Source organism: Thunnus maccoyii, chromosome 16 (genome assembly GCF_910596095.1).
Source record: "Thunnus maccoyii chromosome 16, fThuMac1.1, whole genome shotgun sequence".
Taxonomy (NCBI): Eukaryota; Metazoa; Chordata; class Actinopteri; order Scombriformes; family Scombridae; genus Thunnus; species Thunnus maccoyii.
In genome coordinates this window covers 18877897-18902658 of record NC_056548.1, presented here as the reverse complement: position 1 = coordinate 18902658, position 24762 = coordinate 18877897, and the positions used below count along the sequence as shown (strand labels likewise).

General features: G+C 39.8%; 1 protein-coding gene across 1 annotated transcript; it reads right to left on the bottom strand.

Moving 5' to 3' along the window:
• Positions 1-1008: 1008 nt before the first annotated feature.
• On the bottom strand, positions 1009-7024 carry LOC121880958 (adhesion G-protein coupled receptor G6-like). Its single transcript, XM_042388603.1, has 18 exons — positions 6962-7024; positions 6774-6868; positions 6511-6600; positions 6369-6431; positions 5408-5578; positions 5007-5057; positions 4814-4885; positions 4568-4700; positions 4302-4464; positions 4063-4194; positions 3798-3908; positions 3657-3696; positions 3402-3499; positions 3182-3303; positions 2840-3105; positions 2658-2748; positions 2275-2558; positions 1009-2179 (listed from the first exon to the last, which is right to left on the bottom strand). Exons 1-18 carry the CDS (start codon positions 6988-6990, stop codon positions 2055-2057), a joined length of 2136 nt encoding a protein of 711 aa, XP_042244537.1. The 5' UTR covers positions 6991-7024; the 3' UTR covers positions 1009-2054.
• Positions 7025-24762: the final 17738 nt, after the last annotated feature.

The following is a 24762-nucleotide window of genomic DNA, read 5'->3' as shown; positions in this document are numbered from 1 at the left end:
TATTCACACTTTGGCTGTGATTAGGAACAGAGTTATTCTTGTTATTCCTGTTCTAATAAAGACCAAGGAAAGTGAGATTAGAAGGACGACTTTGGAGCAGATTATGTACTTTTAAGGAATGATTCATTTACAATCCAGAAGAAGTGTGTTCCACTCATGATGTGTCAGTATTACAGAGACAGTATTTTGTGTCATTGGACAGTCTTACAAAATCTGGAGATGCATGCCAATGTGTTGGTGGTTATCCAAGCCACTACTGTACATATGGTTTAAGGCTGAGAACAATTAAAAGTGTTTTCTCAGTTTCCCTCCACAAAAAGGAAACACATCTACACATGTTAGGTTTTACTCTGGTGGCCACATTTTCACTCTGGTAACAGACAGTTTTATGGGATGGTGTGAAAATTGAACATTCTTCACACTTCTCATTTTGAAATAATTTAGATTGACATACTTATTAAAATGTTCCCAGAGGTCTCAACACAAGGACTTCCTTTCATACATTTCTTAGAGATGTCTAATTTATGTTTTCAAGAAAAGCAATAAAATGACACTTTAAATCATAATCTCTGTGTGAGAACCTTTAACAGAAAATGAAAGATTGGCTGAAGGTTATTGATCTTTTGCTCATTCATTTTGCTCAAATCTGCAGCGTGCTTCACCATCATTTGCTCAGAGCTGTGATTTGTGAATTGCAGCTCACACAGTAAGTTCACAGACGAAGGTTCTGCAGCGGCGTACCTAGTGAGCCCACATTAACGGACACACACAGGTACACCATAGAAGCCTGCTGTGCTTTGCATGAAAGGGCTTTTTTGGGGGGGTGAAATACAAATCAGATGTGTATGGCAGTAATTACTCTAGTTTTTGGCTGGCACGCTGTGGTCATTTAGAAGATTAATCAGTCATAGATAAATAAACAGGCTTCACTTCTTGAATGTCACTCTCCAACCCCACAGTCCCAAAGATCTGCTTAAGGAAAGACTACTCCAGTGTCCACACAAGATGTCATAACTCAAAACTTTATTGCAAAACTTTCTTACAGCTATTTCTTCTTCAGCACGCTACATCAAAAGTAATTACAGGTTTGTCTTGAACCACTGATTAAAGCAATAACATCAAAGTAAAACAATTCAAGAGGATGGCAGATCATCAAATAAATGAAGTTATTGTGTGCCTTTTATGGCAAAATTTGAATTAAAAAACTAAAACTAAATAATAAATAAATAAAAAAATTCAAATTAAAAAGTAGAGTGGAAAAAAAGCTAATTAACAGTTCACCAAGACACACTTAAACTACTTAAATACTATAAATTCTAATTTAACACAGTCATATTTTGGAAAATAGTTGCATGCCCTCAAGCCTCTTATCACTATAGGTAGCCATGAGCTCATTTCTTGTCAGCCAGTTAAGGCTCCCTGCGCAGTGGATACTGCTCTCTGTAGGCACAAGGTAATTATCTGCAGGCACGCAAAGCGCTAGCTGGCTAACTCGGCCCCCAACACTGTACAGTATGTGAGGGACAAGACTTCCCTTCACCTTGTTTTCTCTGCGTTTTGCAATCTCCAGTCCATATGACAACCACATCAGTCATAAAAGGGTTTTTTCTTTTTCTTCCTAAACATTTACACACTGCATTCCAGCGTATGAGTGAAACTATGTTTACGCAAGTCTGTCATATATTCTGAGTGAATCATGTTATTTGCAAGTTTCACAGTGAGTAAGACGAGGCTTCTGTTGAAACAGGGAGTCATCAACACAAATGACTTCCAGGAGACTAACTCTACATATCTCTCCATCAGTGCTCAACTCATTGGATATTTTTCTCAATGAATGTACATCAAATGAGCCATTTCAGAGCAGGTTAGTCATTCACTCAAGAATACAAGGCATTTCATGGAAAAGAAGCGTCAGGAAAAATGAGAAAGTTTTTCACAGCAACTTATCAGCAGAGGATCTACTTTACTATATGAAATAAAATGCTGCCCTCTTGTGACAAAAATAATCTCAGTCATGGGACATTTTCTCTCGTTTGAAAAAGCATATACACACTTTACTGATATGGAGATGTGAGAACTGTCTTTGATATTTCCTTGCTGCCACTGCTTCTGTCTGAGGAGCCTGTGTTCTCTTCAACAATCTTGCTGGAAGTGTAATAGTAGATGAACAGGAAGAAACCTGCAAAAATCATGGCAGAGACATTTTACTAAATGAAAAGTGAATTAGCCTGATTGGGTATAGTTCAAATTGTTGCATGTGTATTTGGAGTCTACCTTGAAAGGAGTTGAGGATGGTGAAGATATAGTAGGAGGGTATGAGCATAGGTTCATGACTGAAGAAGGCAAAGGCCCAGGTGATGCCCAGCAGGAAGAACAGGCCCACAATTGAGAAGGTGTTTGTCTTGGTGGAGCTGCCGTGTTGAGTTTTCCCTGCTGTGTGCTTAAACAGAACAATCTGCCGCACAGTTATGATGAATATGCTAACGGTGAAGATGAAAACTACAGCATAGTAACCCACATTCACCCCCTGGTGGATAGCTGCATCAGGAATCCAGCACCTGAAAATCATAAATAAGATCATAATTATGCACAACGTGAATGTCTTTTTGTGGATAAAAGAGGCGTTATCAAATTTGTAGTGTGTAAGAGTTACTTACATTTTTGCTGAATTCCCATCATTGGTGTAAATGACCACTTTACCATATTTTTGCAAGGCAAGTAGAGTAACCACCACTACAGCTGGTGTGACTAAAAAGAAATACAACTGTGTGTATAATGCATTGCATTATGGTTATATAGTGGGTATATAAACAATATTTCTTTGCTTTATTTCTCTTACCCCATCCTGTGATGCAAATCTTGGTCATGTAATGTTTGATTCCACCAGGGAGCTTCCATAGATTAAAGCACAAGTGTAGAGCCTCTATGAAAAACCAGGTAAAAGTGGCCAACAAGGAGTAGTGCATAACTGCTGCCATCACCATACACACACCGAAGGTCGCTATTTTGGAGATGGTCTCATTTATCAGGAAGGACAGGTTCATGATGAACATGGCAACTAAGAGGTTGATCAGGATCTTCGTTGCTTGGGTCGCTGCCCCTTTTCTGTGGAGTGAGTTAGTGTAGTGTCAGCAAAAGCTTCTCATACACTACATTAAAATTAAAAACTGTGATTCCTTACCTGATAAGGCAATGCATGAAGAGAGCCACTGCCAAGAAAAACATGGACAGGCCACAGCCGATTGATGTGATGTAGGTCAGAGACTTAAAATCCGAAGATGATATGTTTCCAGTTGGAGGTGACTGATTTATAAGAGAAAGACGTGGTAGATTATGCCTGAAATGTCACTGCTGGCTATAATAAAACTGGGATTACTTGTAATACTTTATTATTACTTTACCATCAGTATTGCAAAAAATGTCAGGTGAGTGCACTGGCATGTGATGCTGCCATTGAACTCCTTTGTCTTACAGCCATCTGTGATCCAGACCTGTTCTCCTACAAAGACAGAAGATGCTACTAGACACTAGAAAGACACTAGACACATTAGTGGCTGGGGATTGAGCAAGTCCTGCCATCACACAATAGACTTTTGATGTGTTAGAGGCAACTTTAAAGTATCAAAAGAATACTTTTATAAACATTTTTACAGTACCTTTGCCATCCCATGACCTACAAGAGGCGATATTTCCTTTCTGTATTTAAATGAAAAAAATAACTCAGTAGACTCATTCTTACCATAACCATTTATTATTAACCTATTATTATCATCTGTTTTAACTGTTATCTCTCTTACCTTGTCCACATTTGTGTAAAGTATATCTATGGTATGGCTGAGATTGGATATGTTTGCTCCCATTTCAATTCCCACCATCTCACTGTTGATAAAATAACTGTCTGATTTTTTCTGTTAAGAGTGGAATACAGTTAAGACAGGCACAATGAAAAAACTGTCTCCAATGTGGATGTAATTATGTGACATTATTTTTATGTTAAAGTTACTTTTTACAAAATCATACATTATCAAGTCAACTTCCCTTTTTTTTATTCGCTAGCTTTACCTGCTGGATTCCTGGAAAAAGCAAAACTCCAGCAAATGAACCATTTCTTTTTACTGCCATGGTACTGGCCTCTTTGGGGATTTGTACCACTCGAGTGAAGCCTTCCCCCGTATAGTTGCTATTCTCAAGAATCTACAAAATAAATAAATAAATAAATAAAGACGATTCTTACAAAACAAGGGGGCATTTAACCCTATTTGATATTGTATTTTACTCATGTGTAATGGCAAACTACATACATTCATATCACCATTTTTCGAAATGCCCAAATTGATGTTGGTTTGCTCGTTGATTCGTTGGGGGAGTTTAGAGATCACCCCTGTAACATCACCCATTGTGATGGCTGCTGTGCTGGAATTGCCCATCTGTTTCACCAGCGAGCCGAGATCATTCATGATGTTTCTGTAATGGAAACACAAATAGTCTTCTTCTAGAGTAGCACACTACATTGCTGATTACTGATTGCCACTCCTGTATTACTGCTATCAATAATTTAGATACTTACATTTTGTCCCCTGTGCTGTTGCCAGTGCTGGTGTAACTGAGAGATACGTCTGGCTTTTTTCCTGGTAGCTTACATGAAATACAGCAGTTCCTTCCAGGACTAAATGTCATATTGTATTTTGTATCTCCTAACTCTGCAAATCAAAACACACACACAAACAGAGACATTTTATTTTCAATACCGTGCTCTCATGATTACTAAGATACAGTATGTTCTAAATAATACAATCTCTAAATAATACAATACCTTCGCAATCTTCTTTAACATAGTCCTTGGCTTCTCCACAGTCATGTTTGTCCAGTTTGATGACCTTGTTGCCTTAAGTATATTAAAACGTAAAATTATTAGACATGTGCCCTGTTAAGGATGATAGCAGTGCTATTACTGTAAATATATGCTGATATGGAAAGTAAGAACTGTGGTAGATTGGTGATTTTACCTGACATCAAGCACTCCAAAGTCTTTGAATGACTCCAAAGTCTTTGTTGATCTGCAACAAAAATAAAGGTCTATAAGATAACCAATTACAGTAAAAGAGTTCAGTGTGTGTAGGAATTCCTTCCAGGACTTTTTTTTGGTTCCAGTAAAAAATATTTTGACCAATAGAGGGCAGTCTCTCACTGCTTTTGCATGCAAACATGAACTCCTTAACCAAGGAACAGACTGGTGAACAGCCATCATTTGTAATAATACTAGTTACCACATTTAGTCTTGCATCAATATCTGTTATTTGTACAAGAAATAAGATTGTGCACACGATAAGCGTACTATGATCTAAATCTAGTTTGCATTTTTTAAGTGACAACATACAGTATATTGTGAGTGGTATGTCTGCAGTACCTGATGAGTCGAAGAGCTTAGATGGCATGCAAGAGAAGTTATTCAATGGTGATGTCACCAGTACAATATCTTGCCTGCATAGAATGTTTTTTTTCAGAATTACGCTGTAATTGCTGTCTCCATTATGGTTTACGTTAATCTCAGGGTTGAAACCATATGTGCCACAGCATTCTGAAAATATAAACCACAATTAACACACATCCATCAAATGACCAGGAGAAAGAATTGTCTTGGTATGGAGAAAAAAAAAAGTCATCATAATTTGCTTTTTACCATAATATCAAACAGTTTTCATGTCCAAAGCTGATTTACAGTATAATCTCCAAATACTGTTCATGTAATTCAATCTGTCAACAAGCAACAGCACTTTACACAGACAGTCTATGAGCACAGGTTTCTAAAGCAGTCTTAAAACATGGAGAAGCATGAGCCACTCTGTCCGAGGAAAAGACAGTAACAAGAAGAAAAGCCTGGTTTTGTCACATGTTACAGTGGAGAGGCTGTCCGAATGAAGCATAATATAAGGTGCGACTTGGACTTTATTTAGAATGATAATACCCTTCGTGAGGTGTTTCCTGAATCCCCTCTGGTGAGTTTCAGCTTCAGACAATTTGGAAAGACTAAGAGAAGATTTTTTTTTCAAAACTTTTTTTCAAAACTCTCCCTAGCGATGAAATATATGCTTATATTTACTCTGTTCACCGTAACACAGGTGTGTGGAGTTAGACTACTTATTGTAGTTTTGGTTCACTGAGGAGAAAGACACATTGGTGTTTTTTTTTTCTTAATAATGTATTTTCCTCATATTTATTAAATATTTTTTTATCCAAACCATCAACCTGAGTACATGGAATTGGACTTTACATTCCACACCCTTCCCATGGATGAAGGAATATTTTCCCTCTAGTTGTAGTAAATTGTAGTGAGCTTGAATTGGGTTAATGATAATGTCATACAGTACCTGTTTTCTTTTCCTTGAAACTGAAACTGAGTTTAATCCCTTCGTACTTAAGATTGACTTCCTCTGAAATAAGATGTGAAACCACAGTTTACAAAAATTACAATTAAAGACTTCAATCTTTCTACATTGTTGTCAAGCTTACGTAATGTAGAATAACATTCTGTCGTCCATCCGGTGTTGTTAGTACTGACTATAGTAAGTATTTTTCTTTGGTTGTGCGTGTCAGTTGAGCCTGTATGAAGAATTTACAAAATGAAAATAATACATTTTAATTAACAGACACTAAATTGTCTTGAGAAATACAGATTCAGTCTACCCATGTATAAGATAAATCCAATGAAAATCAAGATATTTTGGCAATGATTTAAACAATGAAAATGTTTTTTACATGTTAAATTTACTCACATGAGTTGATGTTTTTTGGGAACATCCCATAGAACAGAATTGCTATCTTCACAACAAACATCCAGCGATGCTTTACATCCAATGGGAACATTATTCTAAGGAGTAAGAACAACATCCAGTGACCATAACCTGAAGATATATCTATTTATACGGTAAGTGCCATTTAACTGTACAGCAATTTCAATTACCTGAGGGAGGGAATTTTCTGCATGACCATTCTCCACAGCAACACGCATCCACTTTACAGTCCCTTCATGTTACGGGAAGATATACCTCTTCCTGTCTGATTTGCCTTGCAAATAAATGCCCTGCTGGTTCACTTCTCATAGCACGTAATGCCTGCCTTTTCAGTAAACAGCTGGCATATTGCCACATTTAGTCATGGACTTCTATGAAATATACTGTACATAAAATGCTGTACTGCTGAAACTGTGCATGTGTGTGTGTGTGTGTGTGTGTGTGTGTGTGTGTGTGTGTGTGTGGATGACAATAAATTTATATTATTTTTAGCATTTGCAGATCTCTTACAGTTTTTAGTCCTTTGGTTTTGTTCGGTAAATGTCTCTGTATTCACATGACAGGATGGATGAATATGGATGAAATAAATGGTCAATATAGTATTTGAGTTATTGAACATGCTACTCATGTAGATTGTTCCAGCTGGATATTGCATTAAAACTTTGGTGTGTGTTTGCTATGACCTTTCTCTCCAGTAGTCCTGCCCTCTTTTCTGTAAGACGTTTTACTTTTGAGACAATTTTCTAGAAGTGCTAATTCAAAGGCAATTGGAAATTTGCTGTAGATTTATTGACTGTGTTTCGCTTTTCATCTGAAAAGGTTCTTCAGTTCTTTGAGACAACTTATTTTGACAAAGTCTTGAATGACAAAACCTTCAAGCAAGTAAGAGTGGAGGGGGCTGGTGATAATAGATTTTACTGTAAAATTAGAGAGCCTGTATGTAAACCATGGCTCTAGGAATGGCAGTGTTGGTCTGTCGCTCATTCAGTTGCTCGCTCAGGCCACCACTTCGGTTTAGACTGAAATATCTCAACAACTCTCTGATGGATTGCCAAAACATTTTGTAGAAACATTCGTGGTCCGCAGAGGGTGAATCCTACTGACATTGATGATCCCCTGACTCTTCCACTAGCACCACTCCAAGTTTTCACTTATCTGGTGAAATATCTCAGCATCTACTGGACAGATTGACACAAAATTGTGTACAGACATTCCTAGATTAATCCTAATGACTTTGGTGGTTCTCTTACTTCTTTACTTCCTGTTCCACCATAAAGTTAAAACTGGTGGTGAGTTTGAGTGAAATGTCTCAACAGCTGGGTGTATTGTCATAAAATGTGCTACATACACTCAAGACTCTCTCAAGATAAATTGTAATCACTTTGGTGATCCTTTGATTTTTCATCTAACGCCACCATCAGGTCAAAATTTCAATTTGTCCAATACTTTGGTTTATGACAACATACCAGCAAAAGTATGACCAGCAAAAATGACATTTCATCAGCCTTATCTGTACTTTGTGTTTATTGCTAATTAGCAAAAAAATGGTGAACATGGTATAAACATTACACCTGCAAATTACAGATTTGTCTATTTAAACTCAAGATTATAACTGCTGACAAAATAATGAAGGGATAGTCTGTAATTTAGGGAAATAAGCTTATTTGCTTTCTTGCAGAGAGTTGGATGAGAAGAACAATATCCCTCTTATTTTTCTGCAGTGAATTTAAAGCTGCAAACACAGCATATTAGCATAAAGGGAATAGGAAATCAAAAACCCCACACACTAATTTGTGTGTGTTATGTTATGACTATATTTTGGCTATGAGCCGTTGTCTGGCAACTAGTGGAGACACCAGGACGTTGCTGTAAAAGGGAAAATTGCTATTTTTACAGTTAACGAGAAAAAATGTGTACTTGAACTTAAGAGATGCTGATCAGTAGATTGTGTCACCTACGGACAGAGCCAGACTAGCTTTCTCCCCCTGTTTTCAGTCTTTATGCTAAGCTAAACAAACTGGCTGCTGGCTGTTTAGATCCATATTTAACATACAAACATGAAAGTGTTATCAGTCCTCTCATCTAACTCACGACAAGAAAGCAAATAAGCTTATTTCCCAAATTGTGGAGCTATTCCTTTTTGCAATATCTCACAGATGCAGTTTTCACAGGTCCATCGCTCATGTAGAGCAGACAAGCATTGCTTGCAACATGCTTAGTGATTTACATGGAAATAAAGACACCTAGAATTTATCTGGTGCAATCAGTAATACAAGCTGATGTCTTGGGTTTGAATATTTCAATCAAGATAAATTACTAGTATGATCTAGAGTCAATGAAGTGCTGGAACAAGCCAATACAGAGCATTTATGTGATGTTGCCAAAAGGTGTGAAAAAATGTTCTTCCACCTTACTTTACTCATACATACTTTATCCTTCGCATTATCTTTTTATACGATGCATGTGTTAATTTTTAAACCAGTCGTCATTAGAGGCACAATGCAAATGTTGTCTATTTATACATACAGTAACAAGATAAGCGTCTTTACTGTATGTAGCGTTGTGTGATGCAAATGGAATAAACAAATTATTGTCATGGCACTATGAAAATAAACAGTATGACGGTAACCAGTGCTTTTTGCATTTTCTTTGCTGATATGAAGTGAAAAGTACAGGAGTGTCCACAGCAACAGTGCACCTTTTATGTTCTTAAATTATCAGGCAAATTACCTCAGAGGACGGACTAGGGCAGGGATGAATGAGATGGAAGGAATATGAACTTGATATCTGAAAAATGTGTTGGTGCTGCCCCCTGGTGAAAACTCAGAAATTTATATCTGTTTGCAAGCTTTTCTTGTCTTGATAAACTCAGATTGAGAACTTTGCTCTTTTACACATTTTGTAAAATCTTCTGTAAAGATGCCAACATCTGATTATTAAAGAATAATGCAACCCTTAAGCATGAGAGACATAAAGAAATAGCACTGTAGATAAGAGGCAGTGCAACTGACCATAAATTGACGGATGACAGAGCCTTTAGAGGAACAACTCGAGCTCCTCTGTGGTTGTTAACAGGTTGATAATGTCATTACAGCCAGCCTGCTATCCTGCTAAGGCAATTACTGCCCCACCAGCAGCACTAAACACATTTAAGACCTGATCACAGTCTGGGTAAGCCTGGTTCAGTTCATTGATGGAGTTTTTATTGGCAGTTTAGAGTTAACTCAACGTATTGAACCATGTGGTCAGTCTGGTGATGTCATTGTTATCATCATTAATGGCTGTGGGGCCATTAGTTTGTTGTTAATGCTGCATAATGTGTGCAGATGAGAAAACTAACTTTGCATTTGCCTTTTGGTCATCTGAAAGTATTGTATAGTATAGTGTAAATTAGACAGCCATTAAGTTAGTGATGCTCGTAGTTGGTGTATTAAGTGATTTGTATATTGCTCTTAGCTGTGCCAGCATTCATCAATTAATAAATCAGTATCGCCCGGTGTGAGGTCAAGATAATTAAAGCTGTTTCTGAGCTTTGCACTGCAGGCTCTTCACTGCGTTGTTGTTGTTGTTTTCATCAGCAGTTTTCTTGGTGGTTTGTTCCATGATGCTGTGGGGAGAGAGCCAAGGGCTCAGTGCCGTATGGCAGATGAATATTTGATGGCCCTTAATGGGGCCTTCACCCTCATGCCGTAGCTCTGTTTTTCCCACCACGCGCAACAGAGGACTGTGGTGGAGCTGTGTGGTCGGCATCCATTTTGGCACTTCCCTGGTGATTTGGGTTGCCTGTCTGGCCATGCCACACAACAGCTGCTGTGATTTCATCATACCTTTTGGGGGGCTACAGCTGGTAATGATGCTGAAACTCCATGAAAGAACACAATGTACCAAGTTCACAACCCTGCTCACCCAATCCTAACATGCAGCTGTATTCCTCACCCTCTTCCCTGTGCCCTATGCATGAACTTGTCATCACCAAGGTCAGTAGATCACCTGCCATCTATGACAGAGGGACGGACTCATGTTACACATCATCCCATATACATCTGGATACGTGTGTCAATATTTATGTCCACTGGGTATAAAACATTGTCAGCATCAATCCCGTTGAGGAGATTAAGATCTTAATTTAGGAGAGATATGACCTAGCCTGTCGTTCCCATTAGGAAAGTGACAGTGAGGCAACGCAGCTATGCATTTGCTTGGTGACCTCATCCTCTATATAACACAATCCATAACTATGATGGGAGTTACCTCCCACTAATTTTTTGCTATTGGGTTGGTAGTGTTAATGGATCTTGCAATCAAAGTGTTTGGGAGTCTGAAGAGTTTCACATGGAGGGTGTGAGGAAAAGGAGGAGCAGGCTTAGCCTTGTGCTGGAATGTGGGTTATCAGAGGTTGTGTGTGTGTGTGTGTGTGCGTGTGTGTGTGTGTGTGTGTGTGTGTGTGTTGTGCATGTTCAAAGCACCTGTTTATGCTGTCTTTGCATGTTTAAGCCTGTATATACACACACAATCACAGCTGCCCCTCACATTACACAGCTATTTCTGACCTGCTCAGTCAGTCACACGCATGAGGGGACATGGGGGTCAACAGTGCACTTTTTCCTTTAGGTAAATAAAACAAACACACTCCCAGGCATGTACTGTAACCACACATAAAAGCTGATCTTTTTTGTGGTATCTTTAAATGTACGGTACAGTGTCGCTGAGTGTGCATGACTCTTTGTTCACCTTGGTCTGTGTTTGTCACCCTGCACAACCATGACTGATGTGGTGGAGTGCTGAGCTCACTGATTGCTTTACAGCCTCAATGTAAAACCTGATTGGTATGCCGCTAAACTATTTCACATTGCAGATATAAATCAATTTGGTGCAGCTGGGCTTGCGCTTCGGTTACCTAACTATAACCGCAGCTCCCACCATGCTCCACTTTGTGTTAGATAGAGTGTGAAGACAAAATATGGAGTAAACATAATTTATGAACTGTGGAGTTTCTGAATAGCAAGAAAAAAAAACAAAAAAAAACAGGTGGTCAAATTTCTCACATTAATTTTTCATCACTTCTCTTTTACAAGGTCACAGGTGGCACCCTATACTGGCCAGAGCTGTGTCTCCCAGACCTCCACCGACCAACCAAACAAACAAACAGAAACATGGACAGACGAACACTGCGACTGTCTGACGTGGAACGTCTTTGTGGTTGACAGAAATGTATTCGTCACCATCCTAGAATTACAGGAGGCTCACTCAAGGTCACCTTGGCAAGTGGAGAGACTTTTGTGATTTAAGATCTTTACTGCTTTTAGCTGCAGTATCAGTCATGTCAGGAAGGGGAAAAAAACAGAGAAATTAACTGACTTGTTGACTTTGTCATAGGATAATGTCAGTCGTCGGTAATTCATACTTGTTCTTGAATAGCACCAGGCGAGATTACTGTGTTGTGTTAAAAAACAAAACAAAACAAAAAACCTCACAAGAACAGTACGGATGACACTATCTGGATGCACTGTCCTACCCGTCATCTGCCAAATTTTGAGCACATTCCTTTCCCCCACCACCCACCAGATTTTCAAGCATAGTATGACATCACCAGTCTACAGCCCATCCCTGAGGCGTCTCGCCATGACATCAGCGTCTGCACCCAGGCGGGGGGTGTCTTTCTCCTTCCCGTGGCCCAATAACTTACCTCTCCTTTTCTCCTTTTGGGTCAGCGACCCCACTACAGTAACCTTATCCTGGACACAGAGGCAGATCGGTCAGTGGGAGGTAAGGTGGAGCAGTGAGGAGATGTGGTGACACTGGAGGAAGGTGAGGAGTGAGAAGAAGTGAGGACCGAGCTGGGGGAGGAGGGGAGGCTAAGAAATGGTCAGCTAATCTCCTTCCAGTTGTAGGGCGAGGTGAGGTGTGAGGGGCCTGGGAGGGAGCCAGGAGGACCAAGATTACAAACCTTGGACCCATGTCACAATAGAGGTGTGAACTAGGAGATGAATCTCAAAGGGGTGTGAAGAAGTGGGGAATAAAAGGAAGGGAATGTGGAAGTGGGTGATGATGGGTCATTGTTGGGTCTGCTGAGAGTGGTGGGGAAGTGAGAAAGACTAACATCTTGGGTGAGGTTAAAGACTATATATATAGATATTTAGAGGGCTTATTAGGTTAACTTTTTTCCCTTGAGGTTTCACAAGTACATGAAATTATGTAAGAGAAAGATGTGAAAACAAAACACTGGGCGAGCCTGATCCATTCTATTCTCCCAAATTTCACCACAGTTATTAATTTTTTCAAGCACACTTGACCACATCCCTTCATTCTGTCTCTAAAATACCCCCTTGGTTAGTCAGAGGGGCAAATAAAGAAAGGAATGATCTCACTGCGGGAGACGCCTACAGATCCACTTTCATTATGAATTGATGATTTCATCAAACAGGGGTAGAGTTACGTACGTGTGGCAGACAGGGTAGTTCAGGGCAATTTGATTGAAATGATAGTCTTTGTGGTGCAGAGCTTCCTTACAACGCCTTTATTATGAGTAGTTTGTGGTTTGTTGCCATCTTTCAAATAGGCCATTTTTCAGTCTGTTCTTCGCAGTAATATTGACTGGGAAGTGCCACCGCTGCCAGGCAGGAGACAGGATGACATCATTCTCTTTGTGTTGAGGTATTGGGTTGGTGACTGTCTGCTACTTGTCTGAAAAGCTGCCAGCTGCTTGATTTGTCTGTCTGCCTGGTGTTTGCCAGGAATCCCTGCCTGGCACAGAGCCACTGTACAAAAAGCAGGCTAGGCTGTCATCCAGCCGGATACCCAGGCTTTCTTAAGGTGGTATCCCAAAAGCAATGTCAAATTTTCCTACAATTGAAACATAGTCTAAAACATTACCGCACTCAAATTTGCTGGCTTACGCTCATTGTAGCTTCAGTGGATGAACTTAAAGTTTTATTCTTGCAGTTTAAAATCAAAGAGGTTCCTATAACTGATGGAAACTGTAATTAGTGGCTACATAAACTCAAAGAAAAGCAACCACAATGGCTGAGGTGAGAGGTGATAAAAGTGGTTGTGTGAATCTGAGCATTCAGCTGCTGCTGGGTTGGTCATGTGGATGGGAACAAACTGAGCCTCTACACCATCATTATGAGGAGTTGAATGTCAGCTCAAAGTAGGAAATGACCCCAAGACAATAACTCTCATAAGCTAAACAAAGGAAGGAACAGGCTCTACTTGTGTCTCTTGAAATCTTTTACAATGCTACTGGCCAGCAGTCATTGAAGTCTATTGAATTTACAAATACTGTCAATATAAGGTGAGCACTCACACATTTACTGACAAGACTAAGAGTCATTGTCCATGCTACTGGCTCTGTGCTGAGCTGAATGCCAACACCAGCATGCTAAATGCTTGCAATTACAATCCTAACATGCTGATGTTTAGCATGCTTACCATGTTCATCATGTTTGGCATGTTAACTTGCTAACATTTGCTGTTTAGCAGTAAACACAAAGTACAAATGAGGCTGATGAGAATCTAATTAATTTTGCAGGTATTTAGTCATAAACCAAAGTATTTGACAAATCAAAATTTTGACCTGATGATGGCACTAGATGAAAAGTTAAGGGATCACCAAAGTTATTACAATTCATCATTAGGGGGACACGGATGTGCGTACCAAATTTTATGGCAATCCACCCAGTAGGCAAGTTGTTGAGACATTTAACTCAAAACCACAAATGTCACTGTCAATCTATGGTGGTGCTATAGAAAAAGCAAGGGGATCACCAAATCGTTCACAGATTCATTCTCTGGGGAGCCTGACTGTCTTTACCTAATTTGAGATATTTCAAAGGACAACAGAGCAACTTGGTTAAAAATAGAAATGCAAAAAGAAGCTTTGTGAGTGTTTGACCCATACTTATATTTGAGGTAGTTTACAAAGTGCACAGCATGAATTCTGAAACCGTGTGGCACTGGAATGTGTCTCTTTGTCCGTAGACACCGACTAAATTATTGCCACAAACACCCTCTTGCTAACATTCATAAAAACTCCTATTAAGAGCTTTCATCACAAATGCAAATAAACCATGAGAATTGACTGTATTCCCAAATGTATTTCATTAGCCTCAACACTGTGTTACTTTTCTGTCCACTGTTGTTAGATTTTAATGGCATTGATGATTGAAAGGAATCCTTCACTCCCCTGGGATCACTGTATAAAGGCTTGTTCTGGTCACTGCCCTGGTGTGGGGAACAAAAATAGCCACCGGCTTGACCTTAAAGAGGTCTCTTTGTTGAAGACAATGATGTGATCATTCCTGGGCTGTCCTCAGCTGCAGGTGGCCAGGAGTTTCCTGCTGAGTGCTGGAGAATCCCAGAGTCAGCACATTAGCCTGTCAAAAGGAGCGGATTAGGCAACCAGGGAGTGCTGAAGGGAGAGACCCCCACTGAGCCACTGGCCCCCTGACCTCTGCTTTACACCTGTAAAATTTTACGATTGTGTTACCAACTAATAGCAACTCAAATATGTTGTGTTTCATGAATCCCACAAGATTAATTAATACATTAATGTATAGTTACAAGATTATTTTTTTTTGGCCTCTTGGATCTACTTTGCTTGTTGTTACTTAAATGTTCTGGCACTTGTCAAAGATTGTTAGCTTTGAATTAATGTATTCTCAGACCTATATTTACAGTAGCACTGCATTATGTATACTGTATTGTTAATCTCTTCAGGAAAATCAAATTAATATTCAAAGGAGAAAAGGTCAAGGAGTTCACAAAACAATCTTCAGCACAAACAAAGAGACAAACAACAGTCTCTCAAACAGCAACTGAGAGAATAATTTTACAGACTAATTTCTCTGGCCGGTTGGATGGAAATAAACAAACACGACCCTCCACCGAGCTCACACAGACTCCACCAGCAGAGGTAGAGTGCACGAGGCTTGAGGTGGGATTAGAGAGAAAACTTCACAGCACATTTGTCTGGTCTGAGAAATCAATAAAGCTGCTTTCATGTGAACTTCACGGGAAAGAATGACCCAGAAACTCTCACACAGGTTCATTAGTGCAATCAGTTGCCTATGGGCAAAGTGAAAGGGCAAGAAAACAGAGAGGGAAGATGTTTTTATTAGATTTCTTTGCCATATGGGACTGCCAACATAAAATATGCATGTTAATCCATATGTTCAGTCTTTTGCCATGAATATTTAACATTCCAGCCACATAGAGGTATATAACATGAAGCTTTACATTGTCTAATAACAGTGGAGAGGTCCTAAGTGCAATGCCAGTCTCTCTCTTTCCTCTGATTATCACAGACGTTCCAATCAATAAATCATGGCTCCTGACAAGCTGAATCAAAAGACATGAATTTCAAAAGTCAGCCCTGCTGAAACCAAACCAAAAAAACTTTGTTGGCCACCTGAATCAAAACAAAACATGAAAGAACAAAGCCACTCTGGAGGGGGTTATTGATCGAGAGCCACAGAGAGGTGTGTAGAGTTCAGGTGCACGTGATACATAGTTTATGGATCTGTGCATCCATACCTTGGTGGGACAGATGTCGGGGTTATGTGGAGGTGAAGGTTATAGGTTCAATGATGTACCACAGCTGTGATCTGAAGGTTGTAGGAAGGTTACATCCAGTTACATCTGCATAACTATCTATACATTTCTCATTTAAGCAGCACACTGACTACATGTAACAATAGGATTAGTTTTACATGAGAAGTGGCTTAAAAAGAGTAAGAATTTTAAAAGGATGTTAATACCTTGAGGATGTTATTTGTGGACTATGGATTTTGTTTGATTTTCATTATCTAAATTCTCTCCCACTTGAAAGGGGACCCTTCCCCTCCATTAATAATTGACATTTTATTACTTTCCCCCCCTCATCGTGGCAGGCGTTTGCTTTGATGTGAGCCGTGTTTTTTTTTTATCAGCGCCAGTACTACGTATTGATCGCTAAGCAGATAAGAGCACAATCAAAGGGATTCCTCATGGGGCAGTCAACACCCGGTCACCTCATACTCCTGGAATGTGGTCAAGTCAAGCGCCGGCACAACTCACTCTCACTATCACATCTCTTCACATCCCTCCGCTTCTTATTTGGTTCATCTTGTCTGAGAGCCGCTTATGTGGGTTAAATATTCACACAGACTAACAAAAGCTGTTGAAATGACATCATCTGAAGTGGAAGGAGAGGATGTGTTCAGCAGGAGGGCAAGTTGCCTTAAGGGGGGTTCCACTAAAAGAAACTGTCAGCGCTGAGCAGACTGGCTTTTCTCCATTATCTGTTAGCTCTCTGGCTGAACATTACAGCGGATGATGATCTCATTCATAATGCTCATTATGGTTCGCTGGAGATGCTTATCATCAGCTGGCTAACAAACAACTGTGAACAGTATGTAAACAGTATAAATTACAGTAGGATGGGGTGTTTTAGACAAATATTGTACGTCTCTTATTAACTGAAAACAATGGCAGTGCAGATATTGGATTGGGATGCACTGGGATTGGTTTATCTTACCACAACAACCTACCATAACAAAAGCGTATTAGTCACACGTGAGCAGTAGGGAAAAACTGCTCAAGAGTGTTGTGAGAATGATAAGCACCACCCGGCTACACGTGAGTTGGATTATAATTTCAGGAGATTTCTATAATCCATCCATATTGGCAAACAGAACTGCTTTGTTTATTCTATCAGACACTCTCCCACCTAAATACATTTCATACGTTTAAGTCTCATATGCAGAGCTTTAAAGGCCGGTCATTGATTGTTATTCGACACTCGCAGACCAATCGTCAAAAGCACTTACAATAAAACACAAGAGTGCAGTCATGATGAGCATATCCTATTTAACCGAACAAATGTAATGGCCACCTATGAAAATACAAAGTCCATTTTCACTAGTGAACACTTAGAGACCATTAGCAGTAGTGTAAAAGCCAGGCGTCTTTCCATCATCAATATCCCATAAGTGGACCTCTACATGTATACGCTGAGGGCCCCGTCCTGGTGAAATTCTCCCAGGCTGCTGGTGCTGCTGTTGTTGATGACTTGTCCGGCCTGACTGACAGCACTTTTGTTTTCCGTGGATTAGGCAATCTGACTTCATCACGGTCCGTGAGGGGGTTCACGTAACGCTGCCTGGAGGTCACTACACCCATGTGACCCCTCCCGTCTACCGGCTGCCCTGATGACAGGCCGTCAGCCCTCCAGACCGAGACTAGACGGTGGACGTAGTGACCCCACCCCACTCACACACACAAACACTGCACAAAAATATATGCACACACACACATGCATATACTTGACACATTCTCAGGTCCTCTTGACCAGAGTGTAAATTTTTAATGAAATATACATTAAGGAGCATTCATGGGCTGATACATGATGTTTCCCCACAGCTAATATTTCAGCAGACTGTGTATCAGATCAGGATTGAATGATTGATTTTCTATGAGGCCGTTTTTCTTGGATTAATAATTCAAGGTTATGGCTTGTGACACCTTCAGCATATTCCATTACATGCTTTTCATCATGAGTTTCAGTTTTAAAATTATCATTGGAAAAACAGTAGAAATGGATAAAGACAAAGCAAGGATCACATGAAACAGGATTCTACCTGTATATATATTATATTCTCATATTACAGTAACTGTATGAGTGTGTGTGTGTGTGTGTGTGTGTGAATACATCTGTTGATGACTTTCTCTCTTGGCCTGCCGTCTGTGATGAGAAATGAGAGATGGTAGTGTCTGAGGTCACACTGATTACTTGTCTCCACATGGTGTCAAATGGCTCTTAAATGTTTTGTTTACACTTCTACAACCACATCTAGGCTCTGAACCAAGTATAGCAAACCAATAAGATGGCGTAAATATCTTTCTAAATCTGTATTTCTACCAACAATATTATTATTTTTATTTTTATGCATATAAAGAAACATCAACACCTCACAGAAAAACTTATCAAATCAGTTAAGTGCAGTTATTATTTTATCATTTCAATGCTTCCTGTTATTTGTCTGGATTTGCAGTTACTGGTAGACAAAGCTTAATTTTCTCTCCCAGATGCATAAAATCATAAAAGAAAAATTCAGTCATGATGAACTAGATTTATGTGTTGATTCACAGCTTCAAGAAAGAAGATAGTGCAGTGTTTTTTGTTTAATAGCTCCTGCATCTTTCAGAAGCATCTCCAGTTTCAGCTGGCTAGAGTCCTAGAATTGGATGAACAAGTGCTGGATAATTATCCGCACCAGTGTTAAGTACAAATTGCAGCAACCGTCTCATGAAAGGACTTGCTGAAGCACATCAGATACAGTAGCTCTCCAGTTGGCTGCTAACTGGCACTGGCAACCTTTTACTGGTGTAAATACAAGCAAATAAAGAACACATGAGAGACTAGTGAATACACACACACACAAACTTGACACTGATCACTTATCATGAAACTGTCTCTGCTGCACGATAAGTGAAGAGTGTGAGTCAGTATATTCTGTTTCACTTGCATGACAATAACAAGGACAGGTGGTCTGAGCAGACCAAAGTCATATTTGATGTCCAACATCAGACTACTTACACCTGAAGAGTGTGACTTCATGATGACTCTAAGCTGATAACCCAACAACACACCAGCAGTTGTTGTGAGGATAAAGGATTAGCCTCTGTTTGCTTTTGCTGCTCTTTGAACCAGAAAAAGAAAAGAAAGGATCTCAACATGAAAGGCGCAACTTGGTGAGAAAGCACAGAATTGGGGCGCTACCTCTCATCAAAGGGGTTGAGTCACTTCAAGCACAGCGTCTGAGACCTCTTTCCAAACGCCCATTGACAGGGGGCGCTTATGTGTCGCTGCTATTTGTCTTTGCAGGCAACGGTTAGTGTGTTGTGTTGTGTGTGTGTGTAAGATTTTCTTTTCTGTCTGTATGTTGACCATGTCTGTCTGGCATATCAGGTAAGGTCTCTGTCTCCTTCCTACATTGTTGGTGGATAATGAGGTGTGATTAAATATGAATGCTAAGTGTTTGGTGGCTGGAGCCCAAAGCTGAAACCGGATCCAGTCGGGCCCACAGGCAGCATAATTAGTAGCTGATGATAGATGCCATTTAATGGTGCTTTTCCACACAGTGCTTGCAGGCCTCTAAGCTGGACCTCCACACAGCAGCAGGCCGCCTTTGAGCCATCCACAGTTAATTAAGTCGCAAATAAATAAATCCTGATACAGCTGTGGTGGCTCTGTACGGTTTTAAAAGCCAGAGCACTGATTGTAATCAGCTTTATTTTAATTGTTTAATGATCAACAGTGATTAAATATTAAGCCATTTGTTACATTTATTTGATCTTTTTTTATTATTACCTCTGGGGATTTCCTGTTGAAAGCATGACGAAAATCCTGCAGAAAACAATATCAGCATTTCAAAGCGTTGAAGGACCAGTGTGACGCCTTTAATGGTGGAGAAAAGCCCTTTGTGCATGCTTGATGGACTGTGTTGGGTTTTGAAGGCTCTTTGGATTGTCATAACCCCGGTGCGAGATTGACTCATTCATGGCGAGTGGTCTCCAAGTCTTCATCCTCTGCTTCTCCGCTGCATGGCCTCGGACACCGCTGTGCTGCCTCACTTCAGAGGGAGAGACAGAGTCATGTCCACAGCTGTTAAGACATGCCTGCTTTGAGGTGCTGTGGCTTTAATGTGTGGAGCAGATTAAACATGGTGTCTTTGTGCGGGCTGGATAACTGGTCAGCTCCCACAGTTATCCAAATCTTATCTACTGCTCGCGTGTGCATCTGTGCGTGTTTGTGCATGAGTGTTTCTGCTCTTGCCGCACATACACCCTCATATTTCCCGAAAGAGTGAGCAAAACAGCTTGACACACCAGTGAGTCTCATTAAGTGAAGCCCAGAGTTTTCAAGAAGACTCCTGCCTACGATTAGCCAACGGGCAAAATATCGAGAGAAACTTGAAGACAGGCCTCTGCATTTCAATTGATTCTTCTCGCTTGACATGAAAGAATCACCTGCAGTCTGTGAATTGCTGGACTTGAATGTACCTCAGCTATAATATAAACAGCAATGTATCATGCAGGACTGTGCTACGTGAGGGCAGCAGTTGCCTGCAGTGAAGATCAAATGCTGGTTGGTTCAGCAAAGGGTCAGCATATTTGGAGCAGTTAGACATGCCACAATAGTTTAAAGTCTCAGTTTTCCTCTTTTCCCACAGAGGAGGACCTCCATGAGGCGGGATTAATGGAAGAATGAAATAAACATGTCTAAGCTACAGACTATGCACTGACATAGTGACCGTGGTTCTATTACAGCAGTCAGGCGACATGATTTCAAAGGTGAAACAGCCAATCAAACATGAGAGAGTAATTCCCTTATCGGATTTCTGTACAACAAAATTCATTATCTCAGTGTTTCCCACATTTAATGCCAAGAAACACTTTGCAGGATTAAGTTAAAATAAACATTGGCTTATGTTACATAATTTATGTTGAACCAAACGGCTGCATTAAAGGATAGGCTTGTAATATATATAATATTCTTTTTATAAAAAAATCTCATGAAAAAAAACACCAATAATGTCTTAGATGTCTCACCATACTTTCATATCTCCCTACCCTGTCTGTGACACTCCCTTACTCTGTCTGTGTCTTTACAGCTGGGTACTGTACTGTACTTGCATTTAGCAAAGGCTCTTAAACTGGAGTAAAAAGTGCATTTGTTGCGGATGATTTTAAGCCATGCATTTGTCACACTACTGAGTATTTACAGCAGTAGGAAAATAAACTACAGTTCCCATTTTCATCTTGATGAAGGAACATGTTAGCCAATAAAATAGTGTGGCTCATTGACAATGGTGACATGTAACTAAGTATATTTTCTGTACTTAAATACAATTTTAAGACACTTGTACTTTACTTATTCTATTTCCATTTTTATACTACTTTATATTTCTACTACACTACATTTAGAAGCAAATATTGTACTTTTTACTCCACTACATTTATCTGACAGCTCTAGTTACTATAGTTTCTTTTTTGATTCAGATTATTCATACAAAATAACATCAACTAATAAATTCTGATGGATTTTTATAGATGAAGTTCCTCTGCAGTATGTAAAGTAGTTCAAATTAGCCTACTTCTTTTAACTGCTGCAACATCAGTGTTGCTTACACACTCTGAAACTGGCACTTCTGCATAATGAATACTTTTGCTTTTGTTTTAAGTAAAATGTTAAATGCAAGACTTTTACTTGTAACAGAGTACTTCTACACTGTGGTATTGCTACTGTTACTTAAGTAAAAGATCTTAATCCTTCTTCAACCACTGCTCATTGATGTGCTTTTAATTGTTTTTGCACAACAACAGAGGTTTATGGCACAGAAGAATAATCTGTATGAGGCTTTTGTTACACAGACAAAAAAGAAAATTTACAATATCACCAGGCTTATCCTTCAAGAAATGTTTTAGTGGAAATTTCAGAGTGATGGTGTCTTCAGTTATCATCCAAACTGGTAGAAACACAAAGATGTGGGATGTTTCGTACAGATTACGCTGATTTGATGACCTCATTTACTGAGGGAATCTAAAACACACTGCATTCTGTTATTTTTACACGGAGCACATTTGGCTATTTCTATTTCTGTTTCTCTTGAGAATGAGTTCTAATGTGGGTGACACGATCACTCCACAACAACAAAGGCTATCCCTGAGAGTGTGAGGTTTGGCCAGTAGTCCGCAGCCAGACGGGGATCTATGATTACCAGACAGCATATACAAGGGTGGCAGTTTGTGTCATTGCTCTCAGTTACGAGGCTCAGATCAGGTGTCATCGCTTGAATAAGTAGGCCATGCTCCTCACCTTCACAATTTATAAAAGAGGCACAAAACTAACCCTCACTCCACCTCTCCATGCCTGCTATATTACTCACTCTGTCTTTACCTGTGAGAGAGGACCTGTGAGGGGTTGTAGACACAAACAGAAAACAGACACACTTTTCTTCTCTGTCTTCTCTTCATGCCGCTATCACCTCTGACCGTTGTGTTATTGACAATAACAAATACAAATCAGACATATATAGTATAGCTCAATATGATAACCCAAATAATTCATGTGTAAAGGAAGCATTTTTCTTATGCAGTGCATTGTATATTGCTTGAATAAATAGAGTAAAGGCAAAAGTTATACAGTGTATTAATTTCTTCAGGTCATTTGGCTTAACAAAAACAACAGTTCACTTTCATGACATCATAACAATCCTAATCCCACGGGATGTTTACATATGCCTATATGGATGCATGTGTGTGAGCGTATATACACGCGACCTCAAAGATGGCGTCACCTCCTTTGGTTCTGATCAGACTGACTGCTGACCCTGATACATTAAAATTTCAGGGAAAATTCCCCCAAATACTACTTGAATTATATGAGACACAGAAAACAGTGGCAAAGAAATCACTGAGTGTCTCCCAGGCTTTATTTAAAGTTGACAAGAAGAATGCCAGAAAGGGCAGAAAAGCAAGCGTACTTTTGTTATCAGGTCACTCATCCAGTATGATCTCTGCCATTGGGTCAGTGTGCCGCACATGCCTCATCTAACTGGCTAGCAGTCAGGATGCGGTTGCCATGGAACATGTCCAGTTGGAACAAATGAAATCTCTCTTTTCCAGTTTCCAGGCAGGATTCACATGCTGAGAATGTTTTGGTGGGAGACGGTTCGTGTGTGTGTGTTCGTGACGGGTGCGTGTGCACATGCATATAGAGAACGAGATATCAAGAGGGAGAATGAGCTTTTGGGGTTACAGAGGAAGTAGGGCATGTGATTGTGCAGCCATGTGTGTTTGTGCGTGTTTGTGTGCATGGGTATGTGCGCACACCATTCTGCAAGTGTGTGTGGGCGTGCATACATTACTCTTCAGAAGCAGCTTTCTGATGTAACATAAACTGATGCGTGCCTTCTCTCTCTCAGGGTTCTCAGGCGTCTATGGGAACTTGTTTATGAACACTTGCCTTGCACAATGCAAACACAAGTCAATAACAATATTGTTGGTATTGGAGACAGAGAAAGAGACAATAACAGACGTTTGCCAGACACCATATCCTGTTAATATACTGTATTGCCTCAATTCAGTTTAAGTGTTATCTGGGTGAGATGTAAAAATGTAATTTGTGTGCACTTCAAAGACTTTGAGGCTTTTCTTGCAACAGCATGAAGCTGCAGTCCACCTACTGACACATACACGGCTCAATTAGTTCAGTCAACAGTGTGCTGAATTTAAAATTTATGTTCCTAGATAGTGGTAAGAGCTGCAGTGAATTTATCCATATTCATTATTTATGCTGTAGAGGCCTGTCTTTGTGTCCCACTGAGAATTGCCTTATGGCCTCAATGATTTGTGCAGCTACATATACATCACAGACTAATGCATGCTAATGAATAACTTAGGTTTGTTTTCTTAAGATATATGTGCTGCCATCACTAGTGTATACTTAGGTTTTTCATTAATATTTCATTTCAGGATTTTCGAAAATAAACAAGTAAAACGCTTAGTAAGAAGTTAGCATAAAAAATCAGACTTTTCCTCTTTTTCACAACTTATATTTCAGTGCATTTGAACATTTTACCATGTACTCTGTGTCAATGGCAGTGATCTATTCAAAAGATTTTCTTTGTAGTAATTACAGGTGCATTCTTGACAGTCTCTTAAGTTGCAGGAAGCCCTTTTGTTTGGCTGGATCACAAAAGAAAGCTGCAACTAATGCTCCCACATCTTTGAGCTTTTTGTTGTTTACAGTGGTCACTCACGCAAGAAGTTATCAAGTTTCCAATATCACAGCGAGTGAGGAAACCAATCCCCTCTTCCACAGTGCATACCCACCTCTTTGGATAGGCCGCAGGTGGAATGAAGTCCAAACCTCAAGGTCTATCCAATTCAGGCAGGACAGAAGGGAAGCAGAGAGCCATGACTTCTC